Source organism: Sphaeramia orbicularis, chromosome 18, assembly GCF_902148855.1.
Source record: "Sphaeramia orbicularis chromosome 18, fSphaOr1.1, whole genome shotgun sequence".
In the NCBI taxonomy this organism is placed as follows: domain Eukaryota; kingdom Metazoa; phylum Chordata; class Actinopteri; order Kurtiformes; family Apogonidae; genus Sphaeramia; species Sphaeramia orbicularis.
The window spans coordinates 37,430,384-37,456,916 of NC_043974.1; the positions used below are offsets into that span (position 1 = coordinate 37,430,384).

The following is a 26,533-nucleotide window of genomic DNA, read 5'->3' on the forward strand; positions in this document are numbered from 1 at the left end:
TCCACTCACTGTTCATGCAGAGGTGGACCTTACAGACCCTGTAGACCACATTGGACCTCAGATGGTTGACTCACTGGAACTGTTGCTGTCACTGTCTTTTAACATATGTGAAGATTACCAAAAATAGTCACTTGCCCGATAGAAGTTTAAGGTTTCTTACCTGTAACATTCAGCCAGTTCTCTGCAGACTCTCCAGCTCCAGAGATGCTACACTTGTACCGTCCTTCATCTGACTTGAATACATTGGGGATAATCAGGTTTCCTGTGGTACTGTTGTTCATGAGGACTCCATCTTTATAGAAATAAGTGTCAAAGATAGAGCTGGAGGTCGTCTTGTTTCTGCAACGCAAAGTCACTTCCTTTCCCTCTGATACAGGTAGAGCAGGACTCTCCAGGATGACGGAACCAGCTGAATGGCACATTGTGGTGTCAAAACAATCAGTATTTTAATCAAAAGTATTCAGTTAGTATTCAAAAGTATTTAACCTGTATTCATTTGCATGCCGAAATTTATTCTTAGTGTAATGTGTAGATTGTACCAGAGTAGATGACTTTTTTTCCTGGGAGAACAACAAAAGAACGAACACGTGTCGCCATTGAAACAACACGTGAATTTATGGAAAGTTACAAAACAGCAAGAACATGTGAGCTCATGGAAAGTTTCGGAAAACATGGTGTACAAAAGAAATACGCGTGAGTGGAAATTTTGGACATTCTGGGAAATAATTTACATATTCTGGGAAAAAGTTATGTATTAATATTTGATAAACTAATACTGGGAATTAGATGTATATGTATGTTTTGACCAATTGTGACAGACACCAAAAAGACCATACCCTATCGGAGACGAGCTGAAAAGGGGTTTTCCGACGTGACTAGATTAATGTTCAAAATATGATAAAAACTGGGTATGGTTTATAGCTAAACCCAACCTACTTTTGACTATATAAAAACAGTCTCCCAGAGTGAAAAGTCAGTTGTTTCTGCAGATATCAGCTCAGTGTTTATTTTATGCATGAATAAACACTTTATTCAGCTCCAATTCTGCTCGAGCTCTGATTTTGATTTGACTCTGTGTGCATTTACTTGACGAAACCCCGCTACATAGATTAGGGAGGACAGAGACTTAAAGTCAACATGCCAGCGTACAGTGAGAAAGAGCGTCAAAGGGACCAAAGATGTCTCCCACCTGCGGCAGTAAATGTTACACTGTAACATATTCAGTATTATTTCATGTAAAACTCTATTTTATATCAAAATGCTGCTGACTTGATGGAAACGTACCATTAACAGTGATGACGACGCTGTTACTTCTCTTCTTCGTTCCAGCTTCACACCAGTATTCTCCACTTTCCTCTTTATAAATACCTTTGAAGGTGCATGTCAGTGTTGTTGGTGTCCTGGTATTAGAACATTGAAGGGATTTTCCCCTGGAGTTATGTACAACTTTCCATTCGGATGAGCTATCGAGGCCTTTGCAAAGAAGACTTACAGTGTCATATTCAAAGAACTGCAGTTTGTTTGGGACAACCTGCAAAACTGCGTCTGTGACAAAAGAGATTAGACACAACAGAGCACAATGAAAACACAACGATATTCTCTGATAATCTCCAAAAAAGCAAAAAACTAATCCTTGACATGAGCCACTCATTTGTACTTACTGCCTTCCTGACCGTGTGCACGTTGTAGGACGATCACAGATATTACTGCAGAGACAAAGAAAGTATCACTGAGTATCGCAAAAGATCCCAGTATGTCTTAGATTTCAATCCCAATCAATTCCAAATCCAAAGTATATTTGATCCATTATCAACAAATTCCTCCTGTGTCTATGTAATGTTACTCACACAGTCTGATGCAAAGAGCTGCGACCCCCATGACGTCTCACTGTGAACTGTCAACTTCAAACCAAAAGTTGTCGAAGGTGAGAAGTGAGTCTTCCTGTGTGGCTACTTCTGCTTTTCGTGCTCACGTTGGGTTTTTATTTTAAAAACACCTTTTGAGTAAGAAGCAGACCTGTGGTACCAGAAACTGTGTCTAAGGCTGACTATTTTTTTGCCTTTTTTTCACAGCTGAAAATGGAGTCCACCTCCTTATCGTACTCACTTCCTGTAGACGTGCTGCTGTGGTAGGGTTAGGGAACAGGGGTCAGAACCACGATGTCATATTTTGATTTTGGAATCTAACAGAAGGTCGTAGAGCAGAGTTTTCAACCTTGGGGTGTCGGGACCCCATGTGGGGACATTAATCCATTTGCTTCATCCACTGTTTATTTGACTGTCAACAATTTCTGTAAAGCCCTGTGAGGCAACCTTGTTGTGATACTGGGCTCGACAAATAACATTGATTTGAACTGAACTGAATTGGGTAGAAGGTACCCAAATTCAGGTTTTCTGGACATGCCAGTCCGGGTCCCACTTCTCTATGACAGTGGTTCCCAACCTTTTTTGCTCGTGACCCCATTTTAACATCACAAATTTCAGACATTCAAAACTGAGACTTTTTTTTTTCTTGCTAAAATTAATTTGTTTTGGCTCATGTAATAGTTTGCAATACTATGTTGCAAATAACCATTAATTTTAGACAACATTTATTATTTATTTATTCTGGACGGAGGCAGAAAAGCCAGGTGTAGCTTACTGCACAAAGTGAGAATTTGATTTTCCTTGGTCAGGATATGTACAGTCAGTCCAGCTTGGATTTACAAGGCTGACAATTAATACTGAACAAACAAGAACTCAAACTATGAATTATGAAAGAGCTGCAGCATCTGAAACTGACCACAATGAACATTTGACAGATAAACAGTACCACAGTGCTTCAGTTTCAGCTTCACAGTTTGTCATGTCTGTTATGGATTGGGATAGTCTCTGTTAACTCACCATATATTTTTTATTAGTAAGTTTTTATTGTTATCAGTTACTAGAAATTTCAGGCGACTCCATTTGAATTCCAGGTGACCCCACGTGGGGTCCCGACCTCAAGGTTGAAAAACACTGGTCTAAATACATCTGGGCGTAACTGTATATAACTGTGTATTCAGTGGAGTAGTCTAGGGTATACGGTGGTATATAGAGAATACCTACTCATTTTTCCGTCAGCATTGCATATACCCACTTCTAAATCTCCCTAATGTGCACAATTCAGTAGTATATATGAGCTAAATTGCCCATGTTTTTCTCCTAAGATGGTGAAGCCATGACCCGCCCTACTCTCCCTCTAATTAGTACTCTGTGCCTTCACTGATTAGATTGGTTAACATGAGGCATAAACACTGATGAGCCAATCAGAGGCAGAGTAGGGCGGGTCATGCCAAAGAAAATATTGCTATCTTAGCACCAGAGCCACCTCTGGAACCTGATTGGACACCTGCCAGTGCCATCCCAGTTGATTGACAGGTCACTGCACGTTGCACTGAAAGATGTGCGATAATTGGAAATGCGAACAAAAAAGGCAGAATAAATGTTGAATACATTTACATTCATGCAGCTGCTTGTGTGACCAGTAATACCAATTAACTGCTCCAGATCAAGTCCTGATAATTTTATAATGGTGAGGAAATACTAATGATGGATTTTTGGGTAAACTAAATACAGTAGTCTGACATGTCACTGTTTCTAAAACAATGTTTTTCTGGAATACGTTAAAAAAAAAAAAAATGAGAGTATACCCCCTTCTCCAGAGACCACTGCACCACTGTGTACATTATGATATTTGTCATTATTGTTTTGTATCAAAGACCCCGTTAGAAAAGAAACACCTGAATTCAACGTGTCCCAATACTTTTGTCCATATGATGAAAAGAAAACTTAGATAAGAAACGATGACAAACACAAGGCAGTTTAGATAAGCCTGTGATCTGTACGTGTGTGTTGCGTGTTGTATTCGTGTTTAGTCTTTAAATATCTGTTTTACTGAGCGTTCTGCTTCATGTGTTTGCACGTTTATTTTATTTTGGGCTCTGTCTATGCTCAGTAATCGCCTGTGTTTTTTTGTGCATCAGCATACATGCATATGTCTAATATGTCGAGTGTGTGTGTGTGTGTGTGTGTGTGTGTGTGTGTGCGCTCTGCAGTGACTGCATGATGATGTTGGTGGATGAGTCACCCAGGCTCCACCACGTGATATCATGAATCACTGCTCCTCTCTGTGGGCAGAGCTGCAACCATCAACAACCACATTCCTCCCTCGTCTTATCCCTCACTCTCTGCCTCTGCTTCTGCCTCTGCTTCTGCCCAGCCCTCTTACTTTTACTCTCTTTGTCATGTCTTGCCTTTTCACTCATTCTTTTACATTTAACCTCATGCACCCGCTCTACCGTACCTTTAGTAACGGCTTTGATTGTCCCGTTTTGAGGTTAAATTATGAATCATTATTTGTCAGTGGGTGGATTGCGGCTCCAACACACCTCCACCATTTCCATTGTTTCTCAGCCGTTCTATGAACATTTGGATGTGCTCATATGTGCAGGTGTTTTCACATGTCTGTAACCTTTAATCATCTGTCTGAACCAGGTCGCCCTTGAGCAGCACAACTGTATCAAAGAGCACTAGATCCATCTTGTGTTTAATTAGTGTCTGTATTGTAATCACTCACAGGCTCTCGGCTCAAATCACAGGGGATTATGTTTCTATCAGTGAAGGACAACATTGTTTTGTCGACACAAATTGTTACCCTACTATCTATCCATCCATCTGCCCTATGTCTATATGTCTTCCATTTCCTTCCTCTGTTCATCTGTTCATCAGTGGTCATCAGAGTCTAACAGAAGAACTGCAGCTGGTCCTCCTAGGTTAAAATGAGCCTGTACACTGTAAAAAAGGAATATGTGACTTAAATCTGGAATATTTATCTTGAAAGATCATTTTTAAGATTTATTTACTTATTTACACTTAATCTTGTTAAAGTGATTTGACTTGTTCCAAGAATTTTAATCTTGAGCTACCCCACTTAGATATTACAACTATTTTTTTTTATTATTTTTACTTTTTATTTTAACTTTTTAAATTACTTTTACAGCACAATAACAACATAAAAAGCGGAAAACAACAAGGGGGGGTGGGGGGTGGGGTGCTGTCCCTTATGTACTCATCTACTTTTCTAGTAACAGGAAATAGTGTCCTTGAATATGGTCCATTTTTCCCATCTTCCATTAAAAGTTCCCACATTAATCTTCAGATGAAACGTTAATTTTTCCATGTATATATTTCCTCTATAATGTCCCACCATTGCTGTGGTCGAAGAGAGTCACTTTTTAACCAGTTCCTTGTGACAACCTTTTTTCAGGCAAGAATTAATATTTTAAATAAGTAAGCGTCTTCTCTTTTATTTACATCATCAGGTATTAGACTCAGGTAGATAGTCTGGGGGTCCATTGGAATTTTAGAATTTAAAATAACCTCCATTGTCTGAATAACATGGTTCCAAAACATTTGCATTTTTACACATGTTCAAAAGATATGTGGGTGGTTGGCATTCATGTGATCACACCCTCTCCAGCATTGTTTCTGTTTTCTTAATTGTTATTACAACTCATTTTAAGCAATATTTATAACAAAATAAGCTGCATTGTTGGGGAATGAGTACAGAGGACACAGGAACTGTTTACCCTCAAGACATTTTTAATTGTTTTACGCAGTTTTGGATCTACATATCTATTAGTCATTACATCTTCATAAGACCATATGTATGTATATATCATTTTTTTTTTGCAGTGTACGATGATTTTATGATTCAATTACATTCTTTTTTTATTACATTAACTCAGTAGGTGCAGGGGTTTTCTTTAAAAATATTCAATTTTGATATCAAGATTGCAAAAAGCTGTATCTTGGAAGTGTTTAGAGATAAAGTCACACTGTAAATGAGAAAATATTGATGGGATTGGAGTAAATTTACTCGTCTAATTTGCATATTGTGGTGTCACAGGGCAGCAGCCATATTGGGTTGTGTGAAATTGATATTTGAACATATTTACATGGAAGTTTTCTTTGTGTTTTTGTGTTTTTGTTTTTTTTTTTTGTCATTTTATCCTTAAAATAAATGAACATTCCTATATTGTAAAAAAACAGTAAGTTTTAGTAGTTTTTTTTTTTTAGCCAAATCTGTCCTTATCTATCAAAACTAAAATTAAATAATCTTTACTTACTTAAATAAACTTAACTTACTTAACTTATTTAAATAAATAAACTTTACTCACTTACTGAACCAGATCAGAATCACATCTATCAAATTGGATTTTCTTCTTCAAAATGAATAGAAACATGCCCTGAAATGGTGCTAGAGTTGAAGGGGCACATGTCCGCCATCTATTGGTGGGAGGTGGTAACAACATTTGACAACTCTATCTAGAGCTATGGTCTGTTTCAGTCAGTTACAGGGGTTGGACAAAATAATGGAAACACCTTAAAAAATCAACAAAATATAATTTAATATGGTGTAGGTCCGCCTTTTGCGGCAATTACAGCCTCAATTCTCCGAGGTATTGATTCATACAACTTGTGAATTGTTTCCAAAGGAATTTTAAGCCATTCTTCAGTTAGAATACCCTCCAACTCTTTTAGAGACGATGGCGGTGGAAATCGACGTCTTACTTGAATCTCTAAAACTGACCATAAATGCTCAATAATGTTGAGGTCTGGGGACTGTGCCGGCCATACGAGATGCTCAACTTCATTAGAATGTTCCTCATGCCATTCTTTAACAATTCTAGCTGTATGGATTGGGGCATTATCATCTTGAGGTGAAGGTGTTTCCATTATTTTGTCCAACCCCTGTATGTTGCTTGTTGCAATATTGCGACTTTGGTGATTAAAGGGTTAATTAATGCATCAACATTTCCGATTTGCCAGGTTTTTAATTGAAGATTTATTGAAGATTTATGGAATACACCAACAAGAGTCTGATTTAGACCAGCTCTAAATGTAAAGTACATGACATAACTTCTGTTATGATGTGACACTGCATAAATACATTTGATTGATTGATTGATTGATTGATTGATTGATTGATTGATTGATTGATTGATTGAATGAACCTTTCCTTATATTCAGACCTGTAATACATTTTTTTTTTTAAGTTGAAAGCCATAAAATATGATAATACTTTGTAACGTTGCTATTTCTTTGCCAATCCATAAAATACATTAAATTAAATTTTTCCATTCTCGCTTTAAACAAGTTTTAAGGTGGTAATTGTCATATTTTGTTTAGGGGTCAAAACGTGGTATTCAAAATCTCTCTGACGGGACATTTTAGAGATAATATGACAGATTACTGTTGCTAAATGACCCACATTTTTACGTTTAAATTCATTTTTGCCTTAGTTGGACCATAAGGGATTATCCAAAACAAGAAGCTACTTTATATTGAAATAAATGTTGGAATGGCAGTCAATTAAAGTTCACTCTCTGACGGAACGTTACTGTGTTCTGACCCTTATCAGGATGCACCAATATTTTCTCTGTTTGATAAAAGCGGACTGCAGACCACTTCTTCTTCCTCCTCATCCATGCTTTTCAGGTCATCTTCATCTGTCCAACACACCCTCCCACCTGCCCGCTTGGCTACCATGGGGTCCAGAGCTTTCAGCTGCTCAGCCCCCCACCTCTGGAATGCCCTCCTGGAACACATAAAAAACTCTGACTCTATTACCATCTTCAAATCCCATCTTAAGACTTATTTATTCAGACAGGCCTACTCAAATCCATAATTTCACTTTTATCTACTGCCATTTCATGTACCTATGTGTTTTATATATGTATATGTGTCATTTTAATTGTGTTTTATTTATTTTTAAGAACTTTGTATGGTGACCTAGAGTGTCCACAAAGGCGCCTATAAATAAAATATATTATTATTATTTTCTGATGTGTGTTACGGACATCCATGAAAATTCTATCATCTTCAATGCAGCATGTGTTGCTTTGAAATGTGAAAATGTACTTTTCAGCAGCACTAATGGTGCATTACTAAAGTGCAAATGATCTTTGTCAAGGACACCAACAAAACCCCAGACCCTGGTATCAGCCTCAGGACTTCATTCTTTCTTCAGCAGTCGACCAAACTGGCATTTGTGGAAATAACTCCATATTGTTGTGATTTATAAACAAGCCTGTTGGAATATTGTATCATGACGTTTACTGTTACCTCATCACACTGTTGTTGAAAGCAGTGAAGCTATTAGTATAACTTATACAGATTTCCTTTTCTTATTTATCAGACAGATGGAAAAAGAGTTAATTCTTTTACCTTGACATGTTTGGGCTACAACCTGTAGCCTTCCTCGGATGGGTCACTTGTTGTTCCTGTGACGTGTCATTATCAGCTGTTTTAACCAGGATAAAACAGCTGACATTTACAAATAAAGGAGATTTTGAGACAAAAAGTGAAATATGTGTCATTTTGATATTCCCAATTTCGTTTTTAATTTCCCATACTTCAAAGAGATTTGAAGAAAGATTGAAGGTCTGCTTTGTGTTTTTTCAGTGTTCTGCTACCTCCCCAACAATGTCATCTAACTCCTCTCACACAAATAAAAATGCTCTTTTTCAACAATGAAGTGCTTTGTAGTAAAAATAGTCAACTTTATTTCCGTCTTAAGGTGTAGCAAAAGTAGTCATTCACATATATACATCCAGCAAATGCATGTTTATTATGACGGTCACAACACATACATCTAGAAAGACCATGGACAATAATTGCTGCATACATGACTTGAACAATGATTTTAAACTACACTGACATCACTGTTTCAGTCATATTTAAGATTTTTTTTTATGCCTTTTTATTTGATGCACCAAAGAAAGTATTTTTAGATGCATTTTTTACATATACGTGCAGCAACTCTTCCCCTTCCTTCGATCTGCCGCGTTAGCCTCTGTTGTTCGCAACTACAATCTGAAACTTCCCACACTTGTCATATTGAATAAAAAAAATAAAAAATTAAAATAACAAACCAAAAGATTATTTATTTCCAGTGGTGTTATTACTCTGTTTTGGTTTGGCTTGTCAACAGACAACAAACCAAATAATCAGACTTGATTGGAAACGGAAAAATATCCCGGACGAGCCCCCACTTTGTTGATTACTGATTATCAGTAACCAGAAGACAGCAGTGTTTTCTTATTTTGCAAATATCAAAAATAAAAAAAAATAACATTTTACACTTAATTACATCCTAACCCAAATAATTAGAGGTGTATATGTAACTTGATAATTAAGCTTGAAAAGCCTGTCATCATAGTGGAAACTTGTATTCCCCCAGTACGCTTCATTTACAGAACTGATATAATGGATAATATCAAATAATACAAACAAAAACAAACAAGTGTGTGAATGTACATGATGTCACAGTGACATTTAAGGCAATGGAATAAAACCTCCTACTTTTTGCCATCTAAAAATTTGCAATTTTCATCAGAAATCTAAAATTTAATTTATATTTCTTTTGTTTTTCTTTTATATTGCTCAGAATAAAGACTAAAAGAAAAGAAGAAACAAATGAAAATAAAATCTAGTGACCAGAACATAAATGTCTTTTTTTTTAGTTAATATGAATCCAAAAACAGCTTTCACTTCTTTGTAATCGAATTATATTGTTCATATATTGTTCTAATTATATTGAGAGTCAGTTGCCTGTTTTGACTTCAAAGGCACACATACATGCCTTCGCACTAAAGTTCACCATTGCATTCTCTGAAGCAACAACTATAAAAGAATGTTGGATGCAGTTTGGCCAGGTTTGACACCATAGCAACAAGGTAATTGAAGTTATGCAAAGGGATGAGTCATCTAAGCCATTATAGTGATGTTAAAGGAGCTTCTACAGACAGACCCTGTGCGAAATATTCTTTTTGGTACCTTCAATTTCGTTCTAATACAAGCTTTGGGGGATATTTTTTTTATCCAGAAACTCCACACAATACACCCCCTGAATCCAACATGAGGTGAGTAACACAGTCAAGCTTTGAAAAAAGATCAATCGTAAGTCAATTCTGATTTTGATTTAATCTAAAAACCTTGATAAATGTCAATAAATGGACAGAATATTTCTCCATGTAGATGTAACTACACTGAATATTTGTGGCATCTCCTATGATTAACCCATAAAGACCCAAACAGCCACTGGCAACCAAAACCATCTACTGATGTAAATGTTTAATACCTGTTGATTCACTAATCCTGTCAATACATGTAAATAATTGGTGTAAAATGCAGTTTGTTGTATTTTCATGGTCATCAGATATGACCCATTTGGACATTCAGAGGCTCTGTAGCGAACATGGAAACGTCAGATTCACCAGTAAAATCCATGGAGTTGGATCAACGACAGCGGATGGAGACAGTTTACATTTGGTTAATGATATATTTTGCTGAAAAAGTCACAGTTTTCTCTGTTTTTGATGTAATAACCTTTGATTTACTCTGAGCTTTTATAAACATCTACATGATCAGTGTGTTAAATATAAGAAAATACCTGATTTTCACTGAAAAATGCAAAATACACAGGACAATATTCTAATAAATGGTGATAAATCACTTAATAAAAGTCAAATAGAGACAAATTCATCTGGGAACTGCACAAAAGTAGCACTGGGTCTTTATGGGTTAATTTCTTCCTGGTTGAAACAGACATTCATAATGACACAGTTTTAATTTGAGATTATCTGTGGAATTCCTCCTAAAACATATTAGGTCAATTTTGGCCTCCTCGTATATTCATCAGATATGTGTCTGATATTAGATATCAGATATCTACTGTTCTATTACCATAATTTTAATTTCGAATATGAAAAATGAAAAACTACTCTTGATAACCATAAATGCAGTGTCATAGTGGTTAGCACTTACGCCTCACAGCAAGAAGATAACAGGTTCAGTTCAAAGTCAGAGCTGATGACTAGACACATTCTCTCTGAACCACACAGGTTTAAACCAGGTGCTTCAGTTAGATCAGTTCATTCTCCTATCGGTACCCCTGACCATGAGCCTGTTTACATGCACACCTATACTCCGATCATCATCTGATTTCTGGAGTCATCTGATAATTTAAGTGATCGTGTAAACAGTATAATCTGATCTGTTTTATCAGATAACAGCAGTAATCTGATTATGGGAAATCAGATGAAAACACTTGGATTTCTCCCCAATACTCCGATGTCTTCCTGCATGTACACAGGTTAATCTGATTTATTTCATTCTTTTGCATCTGCGCATGTGTAAACACAAGTAAAATCAAAGAGAATGGAAGTTACGTAGCCAAATGTGAATGGAAGACACTAACAGGAAGTTTGAGTCCACCATCACTACGTATGAATCTTCTCCAAAAGAAATCCCATAATGGAATGGAGTGTCCAAAACAGGGTTTTTTGATTATCGCATTTTAAAGTGCATGTAAATGCATTAGATGTGACTATTACAATTATCCGATTACTCCCAGTTATCGGACTTTTATATATAAACATTGCACTACTTTTTTATCTGCTGCTGTTTGGGTCCATTTTGCACCTTCTCACCTCATAACTGTTAATGCTCCGACTGTAAATAGACTAACATGTACGCTTTATATCCTGTTAAAGTTTATTCTTTTTGCAGTTTATTTATTTTTATTCTATTTTTTTTACCTCTTTTTAAAGGCATGACTTTGAACAAGGTGAGAGAGAAACAGTATCTCAATTCTCTGTATGTTCTATGCATTTAGTGAATTGATGATAGAGAATCTTTGAATGTTTAGCCCCTTCTACACAGCACTTCTGTTACGGGAATATTTCGCCTTTATTCCGAAATGACGTCTGTGTAAACAAAATGGTGGGATCATTTGGTCCCATCTTTGTTGCAGCTTTGTAACGCCTCTGGAGGTAGTAACAGAGCCGGAGAAAGGTGGAATCATGATTCCGGAATGCTATGTAAAAGGAACACCTCCTGTTTCGCAACCAAGGTGTAATGTTTCGATGACGTATTGCGTGTGCGATCCCCACGCTGGGGGGATTTAAAAATGAAGGCGGGCCATGTACAGTAAACAAACATGTCAATGCAACCAGAAAGATGTGGAACTGAGGAGGCACCGAGCTGTTGTCACTTCGGGCAGAGGAGTCTATCCATGCTAACATTTGTGGAACGGTGAAAGGTTCTCTGAAGAGGTTAGCAACACCGGTATGCTCGGGTATTTCTGATGTGGAAGTGATTCCAGACAACAGGTCCACTGTGTAAAAGTCCAGCCTGTTTCACCTCTGTTACTCCTTTAGCTTGGCTGTGGAAATCGGTCAACGGTGAAAAAAAGGTGTGATCATCATCTCACCTTTTTTCCAGGATCTCTGAGTAAAAGTTGCTTTTGAATCTTTGTATGTAAACAGGCTCAGTGATGCTGAAAAAGATCTGAAGTTGGTCCCCAAGTACCATCAGTGGCAGCTTACTGCTCCTAATAGGTACTGTGTGTATGTGTTCAGATGGGTTAAATGCAGAGACCAAATATCCCTACAGAAAAAAAAAAATCAAATTACCTTTTTTTTTTTCAAAAAGATGTCTGGCATTTTTCATCATTTCCCTGAAAAATTGAAAATAACCAAAAAAACATGCAACGCAAACAAATACCAAAAAACATGGGAAAAAACTCTTCAGTTCTTCTTTCCATTCATTCTTTCGTCTAATCGTTCCTTTAATCCAACATGTGTGCTTGCTTCAGGAGCATCTGTTCAATGTACTTTTCCAGATTATCGTGGATGCTGCTTCTGTCTTGCTGTTTTACAACCATGGAATCGTCCTTTCTCTCAGGTTCTGAAGAGGAGAAATAAAACTGCCCCTTCTGTGGAGGCACTCGGACAGGGGAGTGTGGTTTGGGGAGGGGCATGGGCAGAAATGTCCGGGTGTACAGTGGGAGGGGGTAGTTGGTGTAATAAGGCCTGTGCTGAAGTGCCATGGGGGGTTTTCTGAGCCGAGGCTGGATCCAGCTGTTGTATTGGCGTCTGGGCGGGAAATAGTAGGCGTTGTCCACAGCATTTCCTACGAAGCCGTTGAAGGCAGGTTTGGGGGCATAATAACGGGACTTGAGCCTTGTAGGTGGAGGGAGGAGTATGGGATAGTAGCCTGGGTAGGGCTTCCTCTGGTAGTAGGGTCGGTATGTAAAGGGGTACGCAGGGTATCCAGACATGGGAGATTTAGGCCAGAAGTCCTGATCCATCGGTAGGCTCTTCTGTGGTTTAGACCAAAGATTTGAATTCGGCTTCGTAGGTTTGGTCCAGAGATCCTGCGAGTTTGGCGGCATCTTGCGCTGGAACCAGGTTTTGAGGGGGTTGACAGGAGGAGACAGTTGCTTAGACACAGGATAACCCTTCTGATTGGCCTTCGATACCGACAGGTCACTGACGAGTGACGACGCAGACAGCGGCATTACAGGCTGCTGCCAACGTGACGTCATCTCTGGAGTTACGTCTTTCTTCTTCTTCTTCTCCACGTCGCTGATAATGTCCACCACATCGTCGGCAGGGAGGTGGAGCTTGGTGGAGATCTCGATGAGCTTGTCGATGGTCTGAGGGTCGATGTCTTCCTCCTCCGTCACCTCCTGTTCCTCGTTGGACCTCTTGTCCTCTGCGCCGTTGGACAAGGACAGACTGTACTTTTTGTTCCCGTGATTCTGTTTGACCATGTAACGCAACAGCATGTCCGATGCGATGTCGGCCAGCTTCTCCTCCTCCATCTTGGCTCTCTGGGCCTCAGCTGCCTGCCTCCTCATCTCCTCCTGCTCTGCTTTGGCCCGAGCCTCCTCCTCCTCAGGACTCAACATTTCTTCCTCCTCCTCCTCCTCCTCCTCTTGCTCCTCTTCCTCCTCCTGCTCCCTTGAGTCCTCCGCCTCCGTTGCTTGTTCTGGTGGAGGCTCAGACTGCACAGCATTACCTCCCACAAAGTTACCGTCCTCGAAGTCATTCATGAAGTTGTCTTCTGTGAATGTAGGGAAGCTCATGGCTTTTTGCGTCTCTTCTTGCCATTTTAGCTTCTTCTTCGACATGGCAAGATCGCTGCCTTTATTTATCGGTAAAATGTCATTGTAGCTGCTGTAGTGCCTGCTTGCCCTCTGCTTCTGTTCCACCTCTTTCTCCCTCTTCGTGAATGTATGCAAACGTGGAAACTCCTTCATCATAGTCTCGAGGCTCTTCAGTTCTTCGGGTTGAGCTGTTCCTCCTGCTCATTGCTGCCTTGCTCTGGTCCTTGCTGACCGGTACCGTCCGACCCCTTCCCTGCTCTTCTATTGGCTTTGTCCCACCACTGCTTGTTTTGGACCTGGACTGTCTGACTCGTGGTATGACTGGTCACCTTCTCCGTCATCTTCTCCTCTTCCTCCTGAGCTATCCTCCTCTTTTCCGCCTCCTCTTTGTCTTGCTGCTCTCCTTGTGCAGCCATCAGCATCTCCAACTCCTGTCGTCCATCTCTGTCTCGGTTTGTTCCCTCAGACTCCTCGTCTTTCTTAACCTTCCCCCTTGTAGCCTTCATATCATCACCTTCTCTGCTTTTGAGAGCCTCCACTAAAACAGCAGCCAATGTTTTTGGATCCACATCTTTAAAAAGTTCATCTTCACTCTCCTCCTCTTCCTCTACATCTCCTTTCTGGACTGATTGTCTCTCTTCATCTTTTCTTTCCCCGTCTCCTGACTCAACTAGTCCAGGAATTGCGGGTCTAGGTGGACTGTTGCTGTCTCCTGGACTGTCAAGGGGGTTTGGGGAGGATAGATGGAGGAAAGAAGCTCCTGTCAGGAGGAGCAGGAGGCTAACAGCACTTAAGGAACTCTGCTGCCTGATCATGGTCTCAGAGCTGGACCCACTGGTAGCAGCAGAGGTGATCAGAAATGTCTGGAGAGGAGAAGAAAAAAACAAGTCTTAATGAAAGTAAATTATTGTCCTACCATAAAATCACAACCTAGAATTACAGCAATGTCATCTTAACGTTTTATCAGGCAAGTGACTATTTTTGGTCACTTCTGCACACATTATAAGACAGTGAGAGCAACAGTTCCAGTGAGGACAGTGAGTCAAAAATCTGAGGTCCAATGTGGTCTACAGGGTCTGTAAGGTCCACCTCTGCATGAACAGTGAGTGGACCTGCTTTGTTCGGTACCATGAAGTAATGGTACTAATGTAAGGAATGATGTTCAAAGGGAAAATGTGGATGTGGACAGGGGTCTGGATCAGCACTAAAGTTGGTCTAATGTTCTAAAATATATGTTCCTTTCACCTTACATGTGTTTTTCTGGTATTTTTTTTAAATATATATACTTCTTGGATTTTTTTTTGCCACTTACAAGCAAGGAACCAAATATGGTAACTTCATTGACCTTGATTTTAAGCATAACAATTAATTATTATTTTTTTCAAATTTCACAAAAGTTATAAAGTCTTGTTAGTCCCTCCAATAACACACTAAGGTTGAAATTTTGAATTTCCTGATAAAGGGTTAAAAAGTCAGTCATGCACCTCATTTGGTTCTAATGTAAGGAATGATGTTCAAAGGGATAATGTGGATGTGGACAGGGGTCTGGATCTGCACTAAAGTTGCTCTAATGTTCTAAAATATATGTTCCTTTCACCTTACATGCATTTTTCTTGTATTTTTTGTTTTTTTTTTATATTAACGTCTTACTTTTTTTTTTTTTTTTTTTTTTTTGGCACTTATGGGTAAGGACTAAGTTGCCATGTTTGGTGACTTCACTGACCTTGATTTTTCTACATAACAAAAAAAATTTAGAAAAATTTCACAAAAGTAATAAAGTCTTGTTAGGTCCTCCAATAACATACTAAGGTTGAAATTTTGAATTTCCCTATAAAGGGTTAAAAAGTCAGTTATGCACCTCACTGGCACAGACACAAGTAAGGGTGGGCAGGTTGAGGTGGGTGGGGGGGGGGCTGCTCCTCATGCTTAAGAGAACAAGTTTCTCTTTAACTATAGTCAAGTTTTATTCCATTTAACCCATAAAGACTCAAACATTCACTGTCGACCAAAAGCATTTACTGATCTGAACTGTTCATCCACTAATTCTATCAATCCATGTAAATACAGGATGGGGAAGCAAAATTTACAATATTTTGAGGCAGGGATTAAAAGACAGTGTATGACCAATTAGTTTATTGAAAGTCATGAGAATTTATTTGCCACAAGAAAATTGACATAATAGAAAATGTTTTTATTCTATGTGTCCTCCTTCTTTCTCAATAACTGCCCTCACACGCTTCCTGAAACTTGCGCAAGTGTTCCTCAAATATTGGGGTGACAGCTTCTCCCATTCTTCTTTAATAGTATCTTCCAGACTTTGTCGTAATAGTTTTGCTCATAGTCATTCTCTTCTTTCCATTATAAACAGTCTTTATGGACACTCCAACTATTTTTGAAATCTCCTTTGGTGTGACGAGTGCATTCAGCAAATCACACACTCTTTGACGTTTGCTTTCCTGATTACTCATATGGGCAAAAGTTTCTGAAAAGGTATGGATAATAGTGTTAGGTATGATTATGACATCAATATATGTTTGGTTTCAAAACAATTGACGTAGTGCCTGCTGAGAAAAAAACAACTAAATGTTCATTGTAAATTGTAAATTTTGCTTCCCCACCCTGTAATTGATGTAAAATGCAGTTTGTCATCTTTTCATGTTCATCAGATATATCAGATTTGCCATTTCCTTGTCATTTCCACCTTTTATCCTTTTACCGTCATCTATATAATTCTTTGAACAGTTCTTCTAGCTATGATGTTAGCAGCCATCAGTGTGGAGTAAGTCACTGTTGTATCTTAAGACGATCCCAAGGGTTGGCTTTTATCTGAAACGTAATGTCGCAGAGGTATAACCTTGGAAATATCTTCCTCAGTCGGCAAGGAATGAGTACAAGCCAGGCATACCTACAGTATCTACTCATCTAAACTGAGAGACAAAGCCTAATTTTCAGTTTTTCACCAATGTGTGAAATCTTTGTATCGACGGTAGGGGGTTAACATGTCATTTTTTTCCTTTTATGCATGCAAGTAAAAGACCAATGGAACTTGTCATCCATGGCGACAGATCTCATATTAACCCTTACACTTCCATGAACAAAAGACTTTTATTTTGCACAATTCAAATTAGCGTTGTTTACTGAAGCATGAAAACTGACCCAGGACACTGGTGTCAAACAAAGGAGAATTACATGGTCAATAAACACATATGAGCAGATTTTCACAATATCTTTGCATTTTGGATTTATATTGTTTTTTCTGAGTCTACTTTTTTCTGATAGACCCTGTATAAGCGTAGACAAGTATATGTATAAGTCTAAGTAGGTGGGATGTTAAAATGAGAAGCTTCAAATTTATAATTTCCTTGTCCAGGTCCAGTTTTCTCTCATTTAGTGAAATAAACAAATTCACCTCAGTGCAGTTAATGTGTCTCATGCGAATTTGGTTTGAAGAGAGAACAATCCAAGCAACTCTGAGGAAAGATTAATGAAAATTTTTAGTCAGAAATTGATGGTTGATAGTAATTAACCCATAAAGACCCAGTGTTACTTTTGTGTCAGTTCTTAAATGAATTTTTCTTTCTATTTAACCTTTCTTAGGTAATTTATCACCATTTCTTATAATATTCTCCTCTGTATTTTGCATTTTTCACTGTAAATCATGTATTTTCCTATATTTTATTTAGATATTCCTGAAAACTCAGCGTCAATTAAAAGATTTTTTTTAAAAAACTGAATAAAAAGTGACTTTTTCAGCAAAGATGTCACTACCTGTATATAAACCCAGTGTCTCCATCCACTGTCACGATCCAACTCCACAGGTTTTACTGGTGATCAATGTTGTAGAAGATGACGGTGTTTTGACGGTAACTACAGAGCCTCTGAACGTCCAAACGGGTCATATCTGATGACCACGAAAAGATGACAAACCGTATTTACACCAATTATTTCCATGGATTGATAGGATTAATGGATCAACAGGTATTAAACAGTTTAAATCAGTAGATGGTTTGTTCTATGGTGGATGTTTGGGTCTTTATGGCTTAATCGTACTGTAATAAGAATAAGAATAAGAATAAGAATAAGAATAAGAATAATAAAAGTCATCATTAATAAAAGTAATTAATAGTAGTCCAGTAATTCATAATAAATTAAAATAATCGATCATATTAAATTTATTACCAGAATTGTAACTCTAATCGATTTGAATCAAATCGAATCACATCAAATCGTTTGCTGATTGAAAAGGGAAATCTTCACATTGACACAGACACGTCTAGTTTATCTTATAAAATCCTATATTTCATACAACAAAACACATTTTGCTTGTTTTTCTTGTTATTATTTGTATTGTGTTCCTCCTTACTCTCATTATTACCTAACACCACCACCTGGATCAGCTGTGTTCATCCAGTCAACAAACAGCTCATGCCTTTTTATAAGATTAAATGTGGGCAGAGCAGTGGGAAAGGCTTTGAAATCTGCAACACTAAACAATGTCGAGTGCAATAAATGAAGACACAGTCGAAAATATCACAGTAACTGAGTATGAGTATGTGTCTGTTGTGTTTTTTTCTAATTTTACTGCCCATTAGAGGATCTACATTTAAGCGCATGCCAGTTTATTGCAGTAATAACATACTCCCTTTTTGATGGACAGTCATCACAGTACAGTTACAGTAGGGTAATAATCATCATCATCATCATCATCATAATCATTATCATCATAAACTGCAAAAAGGTGACGTTCGAAAAGAATCATTTTGGATGCAAGCACAGTCAGTTAATAACGTCTTTAAAAACATAGATGACAATCTGGGTGCATGTTCTGCAGGGGATGCAAATATTTAAAGGTGTTGGATGTAATTATGTGTGGTTTTTGGGACATAAATGATAACAGCAAAGGTCTGACAGATAAGTGGCAAAAAAAAAAAAAAAAAAAAAAATGACTACCTTCAATTCAACACACATTCAAGTCAGTGTTCTGCAGACATTTTAGACCTGGTGAGAACACTGGCATTCTCATTGTGCCTCAAGAACCTTTTTTTTTTTTTTGTATCAACATCTTTATGCACAAATACTTCAACACTCATAGTCCTATACTTCCTTTTTAAATAAAAAAATATATATATATATATAAACAGTGATGATTTGTGGAAATGATGATGATTGATGATGATGATGATGATGATGATGATGATGATGATGATGATGATGATGATGATGATGATGGTGATGAAGAGGTGGAGGAGGACACAGCCACCTAATGCTGACCATAAACAAAGAAATCCAGCAAATGTGATGCACTCCCACAGGTACTGCAGTATGATGAAAAATACTCAACTCTCTTATAAATATATAGATATATATATATAAACACAGGTATATAGATTTAATGCAAAATAGTCAAATTTATAGAATTAAAAATACAGTTAATCCACAACAGCATCATAATTATCCCCTATTTAAACAAACTGATGGGAATTAACTAAGAAATTTGATCCAAACCAGTGAGTCAACTCAATAATTCAATCTGATACAAAAGGCGATTCCCCCCCCCCCCCCCCCCCCCTTTTTTTTCTCTTTCTGTCTTTTTTTTTTTTTTTTTTTTTTTTTTTTCAAATCACGATTCTTCACAGCACCATTTGCATCAACATTTTCTAAATATAAAGTGATGTAAAGCAAAAATAAGTTGCGTCGTACTTGCAGTTCAGTGGGTGCAGCGGTGGGTGGTGGTGTGGTGGTGGTGTGGGTGATGAGGTGGTGGGGATTCCAGCGTCCCCCTCCACGTCACGTCACACTCTCAGCAGCTCCCCGTCCACAGTCTTGCACAGATCCGCAGCCTGTACTCCTTCTTCTAAAAATGCGTTGTGTGTTTTGGGTTTTTTATTTCACTCACTCATATGTACATACATGCTCTCAGTTCCGTTCGACTGGTACGGTTTCAGGACCACGGACAGCGGCTGCGGCTGTAATTATAACCCCGCACCCCTCCTCCTCCGCCCATGTGATGATGCGTCAAGCGGACCCGTTGACGTCACCAGACTGGGTTTCATTCATAAGATATTTCTCCACATACCCCCCTCCCCTCCCCCCTCCCTTCTCATCGAACCAATTAGCTGCAGTGCTCGCGCAGCTGAATGAACACAAGCTGAATGAACTGGCAGTTTTGTGGTGACATCTGCAGAGGCTTTACTGCAGCTTTACAGGAACACAGCAATGCACGAGCCATTCAGAAATCTAATAGTCCGTTAGTGAATCTTTAGGTTTGATGTATGATTTGCATTCATTGTTATTTAGGTTTACAAGAAGGCCTAAGTGTTTGTATTTATTTAGATTAACCCTGTGTTTTTCAACCTTGCACTGTAAAAAAAAAAAAAAAAAATCTGGAATTTAACAGAATTTTCACTGTATATTTGACAGATTTTTCCTGTATTTTTAAGATACAGGAAAATATCAATGAAATTACAAAAAAAAAAAAGACTGATTTTACACGTCAAATTTAAAATAACATGAAAAAACTGTAACTATGAAGAACCAAAAAAAGGTTCATTTTTTAAAAGAATTTCTTTCTTTTCTCAGAGAAAAATATGGTTAAAATACATTTGCAATGTATCATAATTTCAAAAATATTTCTTTCTATTTATGAGATTAAATTGTTAATTTAAAGTTTAATACTGTAAAATAAATAAATAAATAAATAAATAAATAAATGAATGAATGAATGAATGAATGAATGAATTAATAAAACGAGATAAATTACTGACAATTAACCATAAAAGAAGCATTTGTTCGGTAAGTTTAACAATAGTTGTTTGGTAATTGTCAAATATCTTGTGTTAACAAGAAAGCCTCAGAGAGCGCAGACCTCCACCAAGGCAGATCTGTGGCCCCCCCCCCCCAATCCACAACCAAAATGTTTCATTCTTTCTCGTGTGCCAGTATCAAAATTTCCTGAAAATCCGACCATAACTTTTTGAGTTATCCCGCTAACAAACAAACACGCAAACAAACAAAGCAAAGCGATCAATATATATATATATATATATATATATATATATATATATATATATATATGTGTGTGTGTGTGTGTGTGTATATATATGTATAAGAATACATGAAATGTGAGAGAGAAACAGAATCTCATTTCTCTGTGTGTCTGTGCATTTACTGAACTGACAAAGAATCTATGAATGTTTTGACTCTTGAACCTTTAGATGCATAAGTGGGTCAAAATGACCCGCTGAGATTGTTTTCTCTTGCAATATCTTTGTAATGAAAAGTTATTATTTCATATTCCACGTGTTCCTAAAAAAAACATGTTGCTGACATCATACTGTTCAGAATTTAAGATACCTGTTATATATTTTTATTAAATTTGTAGTTTTTGTTTACTACGACTACAATCTTCACTCACTCATTCACTCACTCACTCACTCACTCACTCACTCAATGAATGTTGATATAATGTTGTATATATTATACAGTATATTATATACTATATGTACTTTGCTTTTAAATTTTCTAAATACAAAATAAGAAAAATAAATTCACATTTCATATATGAACTGATTCTTTGTAGACCAAAATATAACACAAATGTTTGTTTTTTAACATGACAAAATGACAAAAGTGACCTAAAAACAAACTGGTTTTAACACATTCTGGACCATTATGGAAGAGTTTACAGTATTTGAAGCACATTCTTAAGCCTATTTGACCACTGGAAAGGTGTTCATGACTACTGGAAAGAAGAAATATAGAAATGAAACTAAATTAAGAGCTGTTTAGGAGCTGAAAGAGTCAGCTCTTCCTTGGGAACTGAACCATCACTACGACCCAGGCCCACTGAGATGTTCACATTATAGACCTTATTCCATCTCACTCTTGGTTTGATTTGTATTTAATAACTAAACCAAACCCTCTCACAGTTTCACAAGCTAAAAGCTTCTCCAGTGAATGACAATAGGATGTAATCTTCACAAACATGATGGATTTATCATGAGTTTGTAAGCCACAGCCTAACAATTTAAGGAACAAATGAAGTCACCACATATTTAAAGGCTCCACTCGGCGTATTCACACAAACACTAATACATTTACTGCAGCAAAACAGGAGGTCATCTGATTAATACTGAGGAGAAAAAATACATTTTATAAACTTTATGTGCTGTGAAATAAATACAATAAAAATAATAAAACTTAATGAATAAATTGTGAATGGATTTGAAAAAAGGTACAATAAACTTTAAAATACCAACTTGTTTACAATCTAGTGTTTATTTGACTGTATGTTCCTAGTCTTGCTGTCTTCTATGATGTGTTACTGACGTCTTGGCCAGGTTTTATTTTTTGTCAGATGAAGTTAATCCGTTTATCTTCTCATCTTTTCTTCCATATTCACATAAAACTTGGAGAAAAGCTTTATTCCATGATGATCCATGATTCATGTGTAGTTTGTCAAGTACTCCACCAGAGGGCGCACTTCTCAAAGACATTATTAATGATGCCAGCATCATTAAAGATATCAGTCAGAGTCAAAGTACATGGATTTAAAGGAGCAACAAGTTACAAAATGAACTGAATATGCTGTGGTTTTGGACTATATATATATATATATATATATATATATTATATATATATATATATATATTATATATATATGTGTGTGTGTGTGTGTGTGTATACACACACACACACATATAGCTACAGCTCTTTTCTTCCTCAGTAAGAATGTGAAGCAAGTAGATGGTTAGTTGTGGTAGAAAATTATCATTTACTGTCAGAGCATGAAAAATGTTTGAAAAATTTAAAGGTATAACATTTAAAATCATAGTTATGGATTTAACAAAAAATCAATGTTGTGAGGAAATTTAATGAAAACCATCTCTGAGGCCTTTGGAACACAGATAATTAAACCAAACTAACCAATTGCAATGATATTTATCAGAATATAAAACTATAACTTTTGTCATTATTGTTTTGTATCCCCTATTAGAAAACAAACACCTGAATTCAACATGTCCACATACTTTTGTCCATATAGTGTATGACAAAGGCATCTGCTGCACATACTGTCAGTTACTCGAACCCATCTCATTTCTTTAAAATGTTTTATTTCTTTATAAATTACATTCACACTCTACATCCCTTTCCCATTTGCCTGTTTAACACACATACACTGGTTTCCTGCACTAAATACATCCTAAAAAAACCCCAACTTTAAATTAGATACTTAGAAAATAGAACATCTCAGTCTTTTACATGAATTATTTTATGAACATTAATATGAACATAAGCCCAAATGAAGAGTATAAAACAGATACACTGTTAATCATGAGGGGAATGTTTATCTATGAGTCTGTTCTTGTGGGAACAGCAGAAGTCAAACACAGTCCAGGAAATAAACCTGCAGCTGCATGTGTTTCTGGGTCTCAAATAAAATCTGCAGGTAAAAAAAAAAAAAAGAAAATGAATATATACCTGCCTTCTGCAGCTCTGTACACACAAGAATACAAACAACTACAAATAAACAATCCAGTGTTTCTGTTGGACACAGTGGATCAGGTAATATTTAACAAGTAAATGCAGTTTTTATGTCCCTTAGTGATGGAATGCTTAGTATTAGTGATAATTTCTTCAGTAGTGTTCAGTTTAAACTACACCACACATCAGCATTTCCCTTGTCACCTTATTTAATTGTTACATAAGAAATATTTGTTCTTTTAGGGTTTTGTATGATCCTGAAGGACAAAAAACTCAAACACGAGTCTTGATTTTCACGTCTTAACTTATAACATCTGGAAGGAGTCTGATTCACTCATTGATCTTCATTGTTCCCGGAGAGTAAACATATTGGTCACTTTGTCTGTCTGTCTGTCTGTTTAGCACTCACACTTCAAGCATTACTGATATCAAACCATGGACCACATGATTGTCCATATTCTCCAGTCAACCTGATTCGTTTTTGCCAATGAGGCCAAAGTACAGCTGAGATCTAGGCCAAAGTTCAAAAATGGACATTTCGCCATAACTTCCATCCAAATCATTGTATCGACTTGAAACCAAGTCAAATTGTGCATTTTTCCATTCTGCATCAAATGTTATGCATCATGACGTCATAAGAGTCACGCCCCCTTCGTTAGCATCCTGGGGTAAACTCCATTTTCTGACATTTCAAATGGCTGTAATATCACCAATATTCATCCGATCATACTAAAATTTAACAAGCAACATCTCTGTGCAAGTCTCCTCTCATATGCCAAATTTCACAACTCTAGGTTGAATGACTTCGGGTTGCTATGGTAACGCATGGAAAATTTGTTTATCATTAATAACTTCCCTTCTGTTCATCGTAGTGATTTCAAACTATAGCCAAATTATTGGATTTTCAATTCTCTATCCATCACCTGCCGCAATTGTCACGTGCATATATACGAGGGGCAACTGAAAAGTTTTGAGCCTAACATGGAAATGATTAGGATATGAAGACCAAATTTGGTCCATGAAATCTTTCACATATCTTAATCCTATCCACTACATTTCTTGGTCATAGCAGTCTTTTCCCCTGTTTTACAGGTTCCTGAACTTTCTGTATCAAGTGTTTCCTGAAAAATGGACAAACTTGAGTATCGGGCTGTCATCAAGTACGCGTACGACCTTTGCCTTCTTTGGGGTTGGTGACATGGGATGTTTCCATTGTTTGGACGGCTCCTTGGTCTCATCCTTAGTCACACATCAGACCAATACTCAAGTTTGTCCATTTTTCAGGAAACACTTTATACAGAAAGTTCAGGGACCTGTAAAACAGGGAAAAAGATCGCTATGACCAAGAAATTTAGTGGATAGGATTAAAATATATGAAAGATTTCATGGACCAAATTTGGTCTTCATATCCTAATCTTTCCATGTTAGGGCTCAAAACTTTTCAGTCACCCCCCGTAAATAGACTTTGACTTATTGGCATGTAACGTGACCAGGGCGCCTAATTAGCATATTCACAAAGCAGCTTCTATCTTTAAAACTAAGACAAATATCAACTAACTTTATATTATTGACTTATAGGAAGTTGGATATGGTCTTTCATTTGGTACCAATTTTGTTGACCTTTGATGACCTTAACAGGTCAAACTCAAGGTCATGATTTTCAATGTACCCAGTTTTTGACCGTAACTCCCTCAATTTTGCAGAAAAACGACAAGTATCCGGTTATAAAGTGTGAATATATATAAGCCAAAGTTTTCTTTCAAAGGCCTCCAGCAAACACACTACCTATGGCAGTTTTTTTTTTTTTTTTGATTGTTTCTTGTTAAATTTGTAGTTTACAGTATAGGTATAGACAGGTGACAGATGAAAGAAAATACAACAAATAATATAAAAAACATGACATATAGTCAAAGTGTTGTTCCACCGTGTGCCTTGAAAGTCTTTTGAGTGTTCCTTAGTACTAATTCTACCAGTCTGTGAACTGATGAAGGGATGGAACATCATTCTTTTACAGGACATTCCCTCATTTGGTGTTTGTCGATGAAGTGAAGAGCGCTATTTAACACATCACTCAAAAATCTCAAGGTAAATGTGTAATCATTGAACTATAACCACAGGGATGTCAAACTCATGTTCTTTTAGGTTCCACATTCAGTCCAATATGATCTCAAGTGGGTCGGACCAGTAAAATAATAACATAATAACCTATAAATAATGAAAACTCAAATTCTTTCTCTGTTTTAGTGAAGAAAATCATTAAATTACAAAAATATTTACAAACTATCCAAGCAAAAAAAATGTAAATAACCTGAAAAAAACTGAAATTTCTTAAGAAAAATAAGTGCAATTTTTTACAATATTGTGCCTCAACTTATCATTTATACATATGCATTATGAACCAGATCTACAAAGGCACAGAACAGTAAGTAACAGGCAGAATATTGTTAAAATCGTATTTAATGTTTTTTTTTGTTTTTTTTTTGAGGTTCATATTTGTTCAGGTTATTCACATTTTATTGTTAAAGGATAGTTTGTTAATGTGAATATTTTCATAATTTAATGTTATTTTTTGCACCAAAACAAAGAGTTGTCATTATTTATCAGCATAATGTAATATTATTTTGCTCACATTATACTAAAGAAAAAAATTGGAGTCATTATTTACAAGTTATTATGCTATAATTTTACTTTAGATCACAATTATGACATATATAATAATGATAAAATAAGAGCTTTACTTGAGCCCTGTCTGGTCTTTTTTTTTTTTTTTTTCGTCACACATAAACGAAAGAAAGCAAACACTAAGAAAAAAGGATTTGAATAACATTAAAATTTATTTAAAATGATAAAGGGAGCCTGGTGATACTCAGATTATATTTTATTGTCAACAAATTATGTTCAAATTCTAACACCGGTCTAATAACAAGCATTGTGCGCCTCTCAGAAAGAGCCCCACTGATTAAAAAAAAAAAATAGTGTGCCATATGTGCATATTTATTTGGAATCATCCAACATACACCACCTTATGAGGAATCTGCCTCTGAAGACTCCCTGACAAATGCACTGCGTTTTC

The 26,533-nt window shown here is 36.8% G+C and overlaps 2 protein-coding genes and 1 long non-coding RNA gene across 4 annotated transcripts in view; all 3 read right to left on the reverse strand.

The window, feature by feature from the left end:
* Positions 1 to 1,942, reverse strand: part of LOC115438454 (low affinity immunoglobulin gamma Fc region receptor III-like) — an 11,685-nt gene extending 9,743 nt beyond the window's left edge. For both annotated transcript variants that reach the window (XM_030162100.1, XM_030162099.1), the window contains exons 1-4: positions 1,848 to 1,942; positions 1,662 to 1,706; positions 1,285 to 1,545; positions 161 to 409 (exon numbers count right to left, since the gene is read on the reverse strand). In XM_030162100.1, coding sequence (XP_030017960.1) covers positions 161 to 409; positions 1,285 to 1,545; positions 1,662 to 1,706; positions 1,848 to 1,878 — 586 coding nt within the window. In that variant the 5' untranslated portion in view covers positions 1,879 to 1,942. The remainder of the gene's footprint in view (positions 1 to 160; positions 410 to 1,284; positions 1,546 to 1,661; positions 1,707 to 1,847) is intronic.
* Positions 1,943 to 2,834: 892 nt separating this feature from the next.
* On the reverse strand, positions 2,835 to 25,670 carry LOC115438480 (uncharacterized). The gene is made up of 3 exons (XR_003938077.1): positions 25,300 to 25,670; positions 4,492 to 4,501; positions 2,835 to 2,848 (listed from the first exon to the last, which is right to left on the reverse strand). It is a non-coding gene; the product is annotated as an uncharacterized LOC115438480 (long non-coding RNA).
* Positions 12,519 to 19,806, reverse strand: vgf (VGF nerve growth factor inducible). The gene is given in 3 exon segments (XM_030162062.1): positions 12,519 to 14,156; positions 14,159 to 14,840; positions 19,678 to 19,806. Coding segments are annotated over 2 exon segments (2,136 nt in total). The 5' UTR covers positions 14,793 to 14,840; positions 19,678 to 19,806; the 3' UTR covers positions 12,519 to 12,654.
* Positions 25,671 to 26,533: the final 863 nt, after the last annotated feature.